The sequence below is a fragment of the Vanellus vanellus genome (genome assembly GCF_965231255.1).
Source record: "Vanellus vanellus genome assembly, chromosome: 13".
Taxonomy (NCBI): Eukaryota; Metazoa; Chordata; class Aves; order Charadriiformes; family Charadriidae; genus Vanellus; species Vanellus vanellus.
The window spans coordinates 17,136,074-17,149,565 of record NC_138918.1 but is presented as its reverse complement, the minus strand read 5'-3'; the positions used below and the strand labels follow the sequence as shown (position 1 = coordinate 17,149,565).

The 13,492-nt window shown below is 43.6% G+C and overlaps 1 protein-coding gene across 1 annotated transcript in view; it reads right to left on the bottom strand.

Moving 5' to 3' along the window:
* WWC1 (WW and C2 domain containing 1) overlaps window positions 1-13,492 on the bottom strand; it is a 74,413-nt gene that overhangs the window by 36,258 nt on the left and 24,663 nt on the right. The window contains exon 2 of the mRNA XM_082490087.1: window positions 2,419-2,528. Within this exon, the coding sequence (XP_082346213.1) occupies window positions 2,419-2,528 (110 nt within the window). The remainder of the gene's footprint in view (window positions 1-2,418; window positions 2,529-13,492) is intronic.

Sequence of the window (13,492 nt, the reverse complement as noted above, 5' to 3'; positions counted from 1 at the left end):
CTTTTCTTTACCTGAACTGTATCCCCCCCCAGGACCACAGCTAGCCATCCTTGTCTAAAGAAATGCCCAGCGGAGTAAGTTAATGTCCCAGTTTTGGCTAGGATGGGCCACAGTGACAACAAGCACTCAGTTTCCTCCAGTCTGGGTAGGAAAGGAAGACAAATGAGAAGATAAAAATACATCTCAAACTGAAGAGAAAGTTCAGAGGGGACAAGGAAAAGCTCTTGGATACATCCTCTCATTTTACTTGAATCAAGTTTCTCCTGGGGTCAGAGGTGACCCTGATGCTCACTGCAGAAGGTGGGCTGAGTATGATTTCTTTTGGGGATGACACCAGCTCCCACAGCACCTGCAGTCTTACATCCACAGTAACAGCCCACGTCACTGTCTGATAAACTGGAGGAGGGAGCTGATCCAAGGGAAAAACCACCAAGCCCCGCAGATGTTTCACTGGGAACAAACAGCTTCCCCAAAAGCACTGCACAGATAACGCTGAATTGGCAGGAACCTCTTAATCCAACACTCCTGCCTAACACAGCAAAGCCCTTCACAGTCATGGGAAGGTGGCATGCCTCTGGGCTGCTCTTGGCCTGGAGCACCCTGGTAGGCACCTTCCACATCCCAGCACCTGATACAGCCAACCTCCAACCACCAGAGAAGGGAAGAGAAGTGCAACCATATTTTTGACTCCTCTGGAGAGCTTGCCCAGGCTCTCCTCTCTTCCTGGCTGCACACAGTTATGAAAACATTGAATCATTCAGAAGTCTTAACTTCTGAAGTTAAGTAAAGAGAAGCCTTAACAAGAGTTCTGAACTCGGCTCTTACTCCTTTTGTAAGTGTGGTCATCACAGGAATAACCCAGACCCAAATGAGAGACTGGAAAAAGCACTAAGATTCAGACTGTCTTTAAAAAGCAACCTCATTGTTAATCGTCCAGAGTGCTTTCTTGTGGAAGTGCAATGGACACAAGACTCGCTCTTACAGACCTATAGGAGACCCCAATTCGTGACTTGCAATTTAGCACCTTCTTAAGCAAAGTTTGTCCAGACCCCTCCTCTGCAGAGCTCCTTCGTGTAGGCTCCTGTTGGCTTGTCTACCCTTTCCTCCCCACTACCCTTTCCTGTAAAAGGAAAAATCAGCATCCCTTGCCTCAGAGAAAAATAATCAGGACAAAGCCATTTAAAGATATGTAAATACTGTGATATTGGGATGACATAAGCTCTAAATAAAAATATTTGTGTCATCTTCACATCTGGAGACATTTGATCTTTGTGTTGCAGAGGACAGTCAGTGCTTTTTGAGAAAAGGCTTTTTTCATTCTGCATTTTTAATACCCAAGAGAAGTCGCTAAAAACTGGAAGGCACAGCCTCAGGCCAGGTGAAAATGTAGCTTTTCTGAAAAAAATAAGGGTGTGAAGATAATCAAGAAAATAACCAAACAACAAAACAGAGTTCCATGTTTTTATTTAAAAAGTGATCTTGTAACTTGCTGAAAAACCTTGCTGAAGTTCTAGAAGCTAATTAAAAAAAAAAAAAAAAACAAACAACAAAACAAAACAAGCAACAACAAACAACAAAACCACAAAACTACTTCAAGGCACTTTTGTCTTTCAAAAGTTCTTCTCTTTGCGTGAGTTACAAGCAGCCCCAAGAGGGCCTGGGCATGGTTCCACTGTGAACTTCTGGACTACAGTTGGAGTTGTTCTGTTAAGAGAATCAAATTCACCGATTTATTTTGTTTATAACTTTTTTCAGCGAAATTGTTCTAGCACAACTCAATACGCATTTCTTAACAACGCCTGTAATGATATATCAAGTCCTGTATTTTTTTTTTTTTTATAATTCAAACAAGCTTATAAAGCTTAACACTTCTGGCCTATCAAGTAATCTAACAAAGGCAGTAAGCAGTGGCTTAGTTTGAGGACACAGAATAAAAATGCTGCAGGCCTGAACTTCACTCTTTCCCGAGCTGCACACCTCTCGGGATATCCCAAGCCTACGTCAGAGTTTCCTCTCCAGTAAAGGCAGTGAGAACTCCTGCAGCAAAGGGAGCTCATGCAGTGATTCAGTTTATCCTGCCAGGGGAATCAAGGCAAGACCTTTGCACTGTTTCCAATGGTCCTGCCACAAGGACAAATTCCAGGCTAAGAACAAACTCCAGATCATTGCTACCTAGTCAGACTCCTCAGTAGAGCCAAATCTTACAGAGGTGTGTCCATACGATTAGCTTGAAGGTGACTGCTGATTGGAAGACTGCAACTCAAACGGTCTCAAATTCAGGATTGATTTGATTTCACAAGCTGCAGATCTCACCTACTCTAAAACATGCTGTTACTGATTTTGCAGTTTTATGTTTAGTATATTTTAACACAGGCACAAGACAATTACTTTGGAAAAATACAGAAATATGTCACTTACTGGTGTTGTGGTCTATGTAATAAACTCCAACCTGAGGGTCATAAGCTTCTTCCCATCCTAATGGCAATTCATCACTAATGCAGTCTGCAAAGGTTAGTGGTTTAGTATACCTGAAATGCAAAATAATATTTAGGATGAATAAAAGAACAGTCCCACATGTCTATTTCAAACAACCGACCGGAAAGTAAGTACCACAAGGGCTTCAGTAGAGAAAACAAGGAAAGGTGAAAATTATTTTAAAGCTTTTGTTCTTATCAAATAGTACTTCACAAACTCTTCCCCTTCTTCATCTGAAGTTACAGCAAGATGAATTCATTCCGACAGAGCTCCCGAGCCTTGCCTGGCTCTGCATGTACTCGCTCGACAAAGGAACATTAAGAACTTTGCTAGAAACAATCCTCGTCTCTCAAGTGAAAGAACAAGACTGTTTGCAGGCAAGTCCTGTATCAAAAATATGTAGACAAGAAGGAGCGAGATGAGAAATGCAATTTGCATAGCATGAATAATTAAGACTGCACAATCAATAGCAAGTGCTGAGGACTGTGGGACCACTTGTCATGCAACTCCACTCATTTGCATTGCAATATGTTCTGTTTCATTAATGACAGACTGGATGAGTTTTTCAGTATCACAAAAATGTGTAACCAACTCCATCCAAACGAGTATTTTCACAATACTGCTCTGATGAGTTTTGCTATTAGGGACCACATCCAGCAACAGTCTAAAGGCTTGTATGGCTACAAACAAAGCTTAGAGCACCCACTCCTTGAGTGACCCCACACAGTTTAGTCACCAAAACCATGCCCCTTTGCTCCCTTTGACTCCAAGATAACAAGGGTCGGCTTTGTCCTGGTTTGCACCAACAAAACTACGAATTCAACACATGACTGCAGGGAGGCGCAAGCCAGGAAGAACCAAGCTTGCGGGTATCTCACATATCCAGCTGCCAGAAGGACAACATGCCACAGGCCCATAGATCCAACACACCACACATGGTTTACCCTAGAAGGAGGGCCACGACTTGGTGTTGGGGCCCATGAGTTGGACTTAGCAGAAGAGCCCATTGGGCAGAAAGCACAGGACACCGTAACATACCACAGCCCCTCTCTAGCAGTTATGCCACGCATATTAAGAGCGAATGGGTCAAAAAGCAGCCATGGAACTGCACCGAACTCTGCCACATAGAAGCAGCATGCCACGGGAAGGTAAGGGGGGTAAGAAAGCAAGTTTCCAACCCACTGTAAGAGACTGAAGAGGTTTGCAGAAAGTCTTTCATATCCAAAGGTAATTCAGCAGGGCTGGCAGTTCGATAAAGAGTTTTATTAAGTTTTGAGCACACTTCATCTGGAGGCACTGAGAAACCAACTAGTAGCCTCATATTAACATCTTACAGTCACTCATTAATATAAAGGGGAATTTTAGGAAAAAGCCTCCAACTGTAAGAGGTTAAAAGTTAAGTCAACATTTCATGACTAACAATTCCCCTACAAAAGATGACCTGGAAGTCCAGTATGAGGTAAGAACAAGGTGGGAACATTTCTGTAAAAGCTACGTAAGCCACCGAGATCTCTACTTACCTGCTGCTGCATTTCACTTTCAACATCTGAAGGAGTGCCTGAATCACTATTTTCTCAGAAAATTTCAATTTAATTCAAGGCTCTGCAGTGCAAGAAATAACTCACAGCTTCACAATATAGAACTGTGAAACTTTCTCAACAAAGTCGCACTGAAAGACTTATTTTTACTGTTCTTAATCTAGACTCTGTACCAAAAGCATTTTGGTATAGAAAATTACCTGAAAGTAAAATAGAATCTCAATACTTGATTGTTATCCCTTATCCCATGTGTTTCCCTGTGGATCAAGCTGGTTCCTCAGCCCAAGAGCACCCAGTCCATGTTGCTCTGAGTTGATCAACTCAAAGATGCACAAGGGTAAAAATACAGAGGTAAATGCAGGGTAAAAATGCAGAGCAAGGTTAGATACAAGCGACTCTCTGGAGATAATGTAGATGGAAGTGCTGTTGCAAACGCATTGGCAATTTTAACTTAAACGCTAAGGTTAGCACGTTCACCTCTCTGAAAACTGAACTGCTCACATTCAATAAAAACAAGCAGAAGCAGGAGGAAGGAGCAGTGCTGAACACTGGACTCCAGAGGACCTGCTGTCATCCACTGGAGGGACCCAAACACGCTGGGACAAGGCGGCAGGTAGCAGGGACCACAGCTAGCGAGCCCTGGGCCAGCTGCCCCAGCATGGCAGGGCACGGCCACAGCAGAGCGTCCCCGGGTAAAGCAGGGTGCTGCCTGCAGATACAGGGGTGCTCCTGAGGGTGCCTTCTCCATCACACCTACCAAAACAAATTCAGAAAAGCCTCAGTGGCTTTGGGCTGGTCGTACATTCGAAAAATACAAAAGACAACCACAAGAACTGGCCTCTGCTTATTTTCTTGCAACTTGAGAATCAAGCTGGTTTTTAAAAGCTGTCTAAGGGCTGGTCTCAACTCCACACGCATCAGGAAAGCCAGCTTGATGATACTTCAACATAACTGCTGAGGACTTGTGTTGTAGTAATTATTTGATTGCCCTGATAAGCATGACATTGTTCTTCCATGGCCAAGTATTTAATAAAAAAAAAAAAATCCATGAAAAAATTTCACCTATAGTCCATGATAAAGCCCCTAAATTTAATGCTTATTAGACATTATTTGGAACAACAGGAATGAGGAAAATTTAGTAGTTATTTGCAAAAATATATTGAAAGCCAGCAGGGATAGCATGTACCATCTAGCCCATGCAAAGTCCAAGTGGTCATTTCCAGCGCATCATTTGATTAGTAACACTCAAAATATTGCCGTGAATTGGTTTTGTGATTGCTGTTGTGCTACTTCTATAGAGAGCTTTGTCACAAGAGGTGTCATTTCATCCTGGGTTTGCAGTCTCTAACCTTGTACACCAGTTTCCATTCAGCCCTATGGATTGATTAAACCAGCAACCATGCATTTCGCATGTCCCAGCTACAGTGCTCAACATTTTTGGCGAGGGATCCAAGCAAACATCCCTCAGCACGGGGTGGTAATTAAACCTATACTTCAAGTGTATTAGGTGAGGGTGTGCTGCAGGTGTAAAACGTACCTCAGTAACTTCATTTGTATTACACACTAAGCAGAGTTTTCTGCAGCAGAATTCTGCTCAAGAATCACATCTAAGATTAAAATCAAGCTTTAAAAAACAAAAGCAAACCACCAAACAAACAGCATTGAGCTGCCCTATCATCCCCACGACTTTGGACTACTTTCATCAGGGAATGGCACAGTAGTGCTGACTACAATGCTGCAAAGTCTAATACCAAACTCATAAAGCTTCTACTCAGCTTTCGTCCAGTCCTACTTTGCTAGAAGCAGCTGAATTCCTCAACAGCTCAATGTCCAAGTGGAGACCACTGACGAGTGGTGTTCCTCAGGGGTCGGTACTGGGACCCGTACTGTTCAACATCTTTGTCGGCGACACGGACAGTGGGGTCGAGTGCACCCTCAGCAAGTTTGCTGATGATACCAAGCTCTTTGGCGAGGTAGACACGCTGGAGGGGAGGGATGCCATCCAGAGGCACCTGGACAGGTGGGCCCAAGCCAACCCCATGAAGTTCAACAAGGCCAAGTGCCAGTCCTACATCTAGGTTGGGGCAATCCCAAGCACAAATACAGGCTCAGCGGGGAATGGCTGGAGAGCAGCCCTGAGGAGAAGGACCTGGGGGTGCTGATTGACGAGAAGCTCAACATGAGCCAGCAATGTGCGATCGCAGCCCAAAAGGCCAACTCCATCCTGGGGTGCATCAAGAGAAGTGTGGCCAGGAGGTCAAGGGAGTTGATTCTGCCCCTCTACTCCACTCTCGTGAGACCCCACCTGGAGTACTGCATCCACCTCTGGAGTCCCCAACATAAGAATGACATGGACCTGCTGGAGCACATCCAGAGGAGGGCCACAAGGATGATCCGAGGGCTGGAGCACCTCTCCTATGAGGAGAGGCTGAAAGAGTTGGGGCTGTTCAGCCTGGAGAAGAGAAGGCTCCAGGGAGATCTTATTGCGGCCTTCCAGTACCTAAAGGGGGCCTACAGGAGAGCTGGGGAAGGACTTTTTACAAGGGCATGTAGCGAAAAGACGAGGGGTAATGGCTTTAAACTGGAAGAGGGCAGATTCAGATTGAACATTAGGAAGAAGTTTTTCACTTTGAGGGTGGTAAGGCACTGGAACAGGTTGCCCAGAGAGGTTGTTGAGGCCCCATCCCTGGAGGTGTTCAAGGCCAGGCTGGACGTGGCCTTGGGCAACCTGGTCCAGTGGGAGGTGTCCCTGCCTATGGCAGGGGGTTGGGACTTGATGATCTTCAAGGTCCTTTCCAACCTAAACTATTCTATGATTCCGGATGTGCTCAGGAACTATTATACTTGATAGGAAGCCAGGACCAAGCAACTGGAGGATGCATATTCCTATTTTCCATATGAAGTGTAACGGGTGAACTACATCCAGTCAGTTCTTTGTGTTGGAGTTTTGGAAGAAGGTGAGAAAAAGCAAGGCAGGATCAGCCTGCTATGGCAATGACACAAGCCAGCTGGAGACTTGCCAGTTACTAGGCCTCAGAATTAGACAGTAATTTCACCTTTGAGATTCAGATTTTCAGCATATCTCACAAGGAGCGCCCACCACCAAGCACGGACTAGTGCTGCCCGCCCTGGCTGACTGCAAGCTTCCAACTGTCCCATTTGTACAGAAGAGTAAGTATTCATTAATGGAGAAATCTGTCATTAAACTAGCAAACAGAAGAGTAATTAGTTTTAGAATTAAGAGAGTAATTCCATTTATTACAGACAACATATGTCATATAGCTATTTCCCCAAACAACTGCAGCTTCATAACCAAATGACTTATTCTTCTGAACTCCTTTCCCTTGCTGTTGTGGGAAAAACTGGCACAAATCAAAGAAAAGCATGCTACAATCACAGATGAAAGACAAGCAATATGAGCCAGACTATGAATAAAGCATAAAAAGAAAAAGAAGATTATTTCCCTGTTTTAAGATATTATATTAGGGGTTGTTTTGAAGACTGAAATAAACCAATTTTCCAGAAGGAGTCCAAAAATCAAGCATCTCGCTAAGCACACTCACAATGTAGCATGACAGATTAAATAAGCAAAAGGTAAAGTTTCTTTCTCCCAGCAAGACATGATTCAGTTAGTGTATTATTTCTGTATAAAACAGGACTGTTTCTGCATTTGGGAAGTTAAAGCTAGGGCACATCTACAGAACTATTTCTTTTGAAACATCTCCTTTGCAATTCACAAAGCCTTCTAGCAGCCTTGGAAAAATCTCAGCAAGTCAGTCACACCACCTTATCGTAAAATAAGTTCAGTCTGTAGCTAGACTCAAAGCAGCAATCTAGAAAAATGGACCCCTTTCACCCACTGTGCTTATACCTAAGGAAGGAAACCCACAAGGTGATTTATGCATTCCTTACCCTCCTCAGTTCAGAAACCTCCAGATACATTCATCCAGCTTTCAAAAGAAAGCAGTGCACCCAAAAGTTCAGAAAATCCTGCCTTGGACTTCTGATCTCCAGTCCCAAAGAGGGAACCTAAGGTGGAAAACTTAAAGTCTGTAGGTATAGCATTTTTTATTAAACACAAACTAGTCTAGTTAAGAGAGACGATGCTTCCATACACACAAGTTTGTCTGCATCTTCCAGCCATGCCTGCTTTGCTCTAACGCGCTTTAGAGCATCAGTTAGATTGGACCTACTCCTGTAGCGCTTCATCTGCTTCTATGCTGGAGGTTAAATGTGGTGTGGAGTTCCTACAAGAGAAACCAGCTGGAGCTAGAGGAGATACCTGTAAATCATAGCCTAACTCTGGTCTTCTAGCTCACCAAAAAGTAACCCACATGTTCATCTCATATCAACTCACCTGCACCTCACGTTCATCTTACCTGTGACTGCCCTTCACCCATTAGCCAAGTTTTAATCAGAGAATTTTTAGGAACATTCAGTGTTTTGAAAAAGACATCTCAACTTAGATTTATCAATTTCCATATTTTCTTGGTTTTCAATGTTATTTTTTCATTTTATGTCATTCAAGAAATTCAAATTTACTTCAGCAAGTACAACTGCTCATTAAGACATCCAGAAACCAGGTACCCCCAGTAACCACCACACACAGCAAATCAAGGACATCCTTTCAGAAACTAATCCTGATAACAGAGGTAAGAGATAACAGCATCACCCAACTTCCTAACCTGAGGAGTATCTTATGGTCTTCAGGCAGAGGCAGGATGAAGGGAAAGCCATTGCCCACCCACTGGCCAGCCAACGTATCGAGACACTTCCAACTTTGCGAAACTCTTGCCCCCAGTATCTTGAGTATTTGAACTATGTTCAAATCCCGCTCCCAGAGTAGGGAATAGAAAGTTAGTTTCCTAGCTCTAGTTTGTAAGTCGCATCATTTTTAAATGAGAAGGGTTTCTATATTTCTTATAATTTTTGATCTATCACCTTCAGCTTCTTTCACAGATAAAACTGGAAGCCAATGTTATCATGTGCAAACACTATTAAATGGAAACTTGCTCATCTCAGATTCAGAAAGCCTTTCTATAGTCTTTAACTCCACTGTTGTCAATCAAAAACCTCATTACACAGGAAACTGAAGGCAAATAATCCTTGTATAACAAGTTTTTGATTGACAGAAGGTTTGTTAAACACAGCTCTAAGATCACAGAGGTTCCTGACAGGAGCAGGAGATGGGTGAACTGTGCCACTTACGAATCTGGAGTTAATACTACAAAGGTAACAGAAATCAATTCTGAACTTCTTAGAACAGGAAATGTTATTTTTATAAGTATTGGATTTCAGTGTCAAATGGCAGCCTACAGCAATCTAGCAAACCCGCACGCAGCTTTTTAGGGAGGTTCATGGCTGCGAGTACGTATGTGCATGTACGTATACGTGCAGACAGCAAACACCGAGCTCGGGTCGCCAAGACGTTAAGCATTTATAAACCAACAGTGGATTGCCGAGTTTCCACGCTGTACATAAACCCACTTAATCCCTATGTTTGCACGGTTCCTCGAACCCCCATAACACAGTAAAGCCATTTAAACAGTAGAGCCCTATTTTAATCAGTTCAGCACAGATCACAGGGCCTTATACAAAATCCTTCATGGCTCTATATGGGTGAAACTGCAGACCAGGGATTTCCTACAGTTTACTGTACTGACAGCAGCAGCTCACTGCCTAAGGAACAAAGGTGGCACCCGGATCACTCAGGACCTTCACATCAGCCCCTCTTACAGCTACAGCATTAAGCCGTTAGGCGTTGGTGGCTAACAGCTCCGTCCACCTCTCCCCTTCCCTCCTGCAGCCACGGGTACACGGCAAGTGTATGAGGCACACAGGTTTCATGGGCAAGAGGTCAAGCAAGATTTATTTATGAGTTCTGGCAGATATTTCCACTCATACCATTTCTCTTACAAAACCAAATAGTTTTTAAATGGAGCATTTTGTGGAAGAAGCTTGGAGTCAGGTTTTATTTTCAATGGCTTCTACTTCAATTTTATTTCCCCCCCCCACACACACACACAGCATTTCCTCCTTTCTCATTTGAATAAAACTCGCTGCTCATTATGTGCCAGGATGTGCTACACAGACCAGGATAGAGAATGGGCTAAAAGCACCTCAATTCCAGCTGGGGCACAGGGGTACACGAGATGCCCACGGGTCTGAGTTTGAGGAACCTGTTAATGGGCAGAGCTCCTACTGTAACTCTGAAGGCTGCTGCAAGAATCACTGCCAGGAGTCCCGACGATGACATACAAGCTTCTTTGTTTTTAATGAGGTCATCCCATTCTCAAGACAGACGATGATTATTTTTAAACTTCAGCACAGAAAAAAAAAACACTATCACTTTGCAGACAATTTTTCTAGGACTACAGCAATCTCCTCCTCACAAAAGCTTTCAAAAATAGACTCCTACACATTTATTACTCAACTTCGTGATCCAGCCCTCAAACACACCAGGGCTGTCCGTCACTATAGTAACGGTTCTCCCTGGGAGCATCTTCTCCCACTGTGGGAAGAAGTGCCCATGGAGGCTGGAGGTGTGGCAGCAAAGAGGCCCCGTTTTATGATCTTGCTGGTAAAGCTTTCCTCATCCCATCATCACACACCTGGGCACAATGAAACACTCCCTTGGATTCCCACCCCAACTTGCAATTCAGGGAAAAGGTGAGGAGAATAGATCATCCCTAGCAGCCAGTATCCTCAGCAGACTCAACAGGTGTCTCTGGGCCAAACGGACCCTCATTTCCACCAAAACCTCAGCAACTGCAGTGGTTTCAGAAAGGGAGACCTCCACACCAAGGGGAGAAGAAAGGAGTAATTGAGGACCACCAGGAGCAGATAAGAATTATGAATGGGAAAGTGCTTCCCAGGTAACAAGGAGAAGCCTTTAAGAAGTGACCACAAACTTGGCAAGCTTCTTAACTGTGCTCCAAGGAATCTGATGAGAGATCAAATATGACATTTCAAAGTTTTGGAAGCCAGACCTTATTCCAAGACCCAAAGGCACAGGCACCCTGAACTTCTAGTTACCCCAAACAGATGTCATTTCAATGACTCTCAGTGTGTGCAGCATTGTAGGCTGGTGCTGGTCTTGCTGTGACAAAGGATAACTAGGAACAGAACTACACCCCCTACAGTAAAAATGGGGTCAAGTCATAAAAAAACAGCTTGACATTGTTGCTGTAAACCAAACAAATTTGCTTAAACTATAACCTAAACATCAATAGCAACGCTCTAAAAAAAAAAACCAACACAACATCTCAAGCAACTCAGACTGCAGAGCTGCTTTCTTTTCAGAAGTGGTTTCCTTTGTTGCCATGGTTATCAAGCATCTTCTCAGCCTCCCAAAGATCTCATCTTGTATCCCATCCCAGCCCTTGACACTCCATGCATTGGGCCACCTCAGAGCTTATTTTCCAACCTATCTTAATTTTAAGCAGTTTTACTGACACTCAAGAAATTGGTGATGTCCTCTACTGCTCCTTGGCCAGCACATGAGAATAACCCCTGCACCTCATTAAGATGATCTTGAGTTGTATGTAATTTGCCAATTTAGGCCCTCTACTTCTTTCACATGAGTGGCTAACATCCAAATTATTCTTTTTGTGCAGAAACTAGTCATGTGCTGCCCAAGTAGATTCTACACAAAGCAGATCAGGAGATACCATAGACACCCGAAGTCACAGAAGTTCTGTATTTTGAGCATTCCAGACACAAATACATTTATGCCTTTAATAGTAATACATTTCTATTACTCAAACAGACTCATGGAAGCATTGAGCTATATAATACACAATTTACCACCCCATCAGCCACAACAAACATGCCTAGCATGTACCAGTCTCACAGTTAGCTGCTTGCTTGTTCTATCCACTTTTAAAGAGGCTTCTATGTTTACAAGCTCTCCTTTGCACACAGTGACAGTCTGTTTGCCCATGCATTTCTTCTCCGTACAGATCGTTTACCCCTGGAAGCAAAGAACTACTAAGTTATTTGCAAGGAGAAGACTATCAAAAACCACTTACAGATTTTTAGATCATTCCCAGAGATTAACAAACTGGTTCTGCTAGCAGGAGAGAGGCAGGAGGTCAGTCATACCTTCTTAATCACTCAAATGCAAAATTCCTGGGATAGTTCAAGGTTAAAAAGTCAGGAAATGGGAGTCGAGGCTTCTCACAACATTAACTTGCCTGCCAGCCTGTATATCCTGCATGCCTTCCTGAACCAATTAAGCAGAAAAGATATAAAAGAGTAAGGTACAACTTGATGAGAACAGTGCAACACTACTAAGCTAAAAGAATGCAAGAGTTGGAATTTAACCATGCAAGTAGTTCAAATGTCTTAGTTTTAAATAGTTGAGGTGGTTTTTTAAGTTTGCCTTCATTTTTTTCTAGGATGAGAAGCAGCCTTGCCACCTGCACAGCCTGAACAGATTAACTAAACCCAAGTCAGCTCTCTGTTCACTCAAGGTTCGACTGTTCTCAGAGAAGGGGACTGGTCACTTCACAGTAAGGGGTAAATTGTCTAGCAAACATCCAGACAGAGTAGTTAGACTGGTTTCTTGACATATTTGGGAGATTATGAACTGGAAGGCTTGTCTCTGTTCTTGCAGCCTGCACTCCTACTTCACTGAAAGGCTGCCTATGGTGTGGGTGGCAGCAGTTTACATTGGCAAGATGCCTCAAGATAAAGAGGTGTGTAGGACAGACTCCCCCTGACAATACAGCTCCTATAGCAGAGAACCAACAGCTACTGTTAGAAAAAAGACAAATATTTGAGATTTTGGCAACAAGGCAAGTATTGAACAATTGCTGTACCTCGGTGTTCAGGCACATGTTATCCCAGGGATGGTGGCATGCAGAGGCAGGCAGTGGCAGTAGGGAGAGCACTGGGGTGACCGTTTGGATGGCTATAAAGGGGAACGGATTTGTGGTTCACCCCAACAACCTGACTTCATCAGGCAATGAATTTTCACTTCATGTATGGTCATTAAAAACCTTAATTCTTTGAGAAGCAATGCATGTTACTGTATTTCTTGCCAGCACATTCTACCTCTACTGTGAAAAAAGAGTAGTATGACAGCACATACCTCCTGCAACACTACCAGATCCCATGCCCTTTATTCACATGGCACTGGAAGTGGGAAAACAGACAACTCTAGGATGGCATCACTGGACTCATCTAGGCTCCCTGGTCTACCCACTGTAGAAACCAAGCATTGCTAGTACGGCATGGTATTTAGAAAGGGGCAAGGGAAGTACAGGAGGCTGGTTTTACATGCACATAATTTGCATGCTGCTCTCTGGCTCACCTACCAGCACTGGGCTAATTGCTAACTCCATACAGCAGTTTTAGTAGGACTGCCTGCTTGCTACTTCTGCATTATAAACATTCTTACTGAGTTAGGTAGCTATTTGATGTTCCTGATCCCAAACGGCAACATTAGCAGGCTCTTTGCTTTGCATCACTTGCAG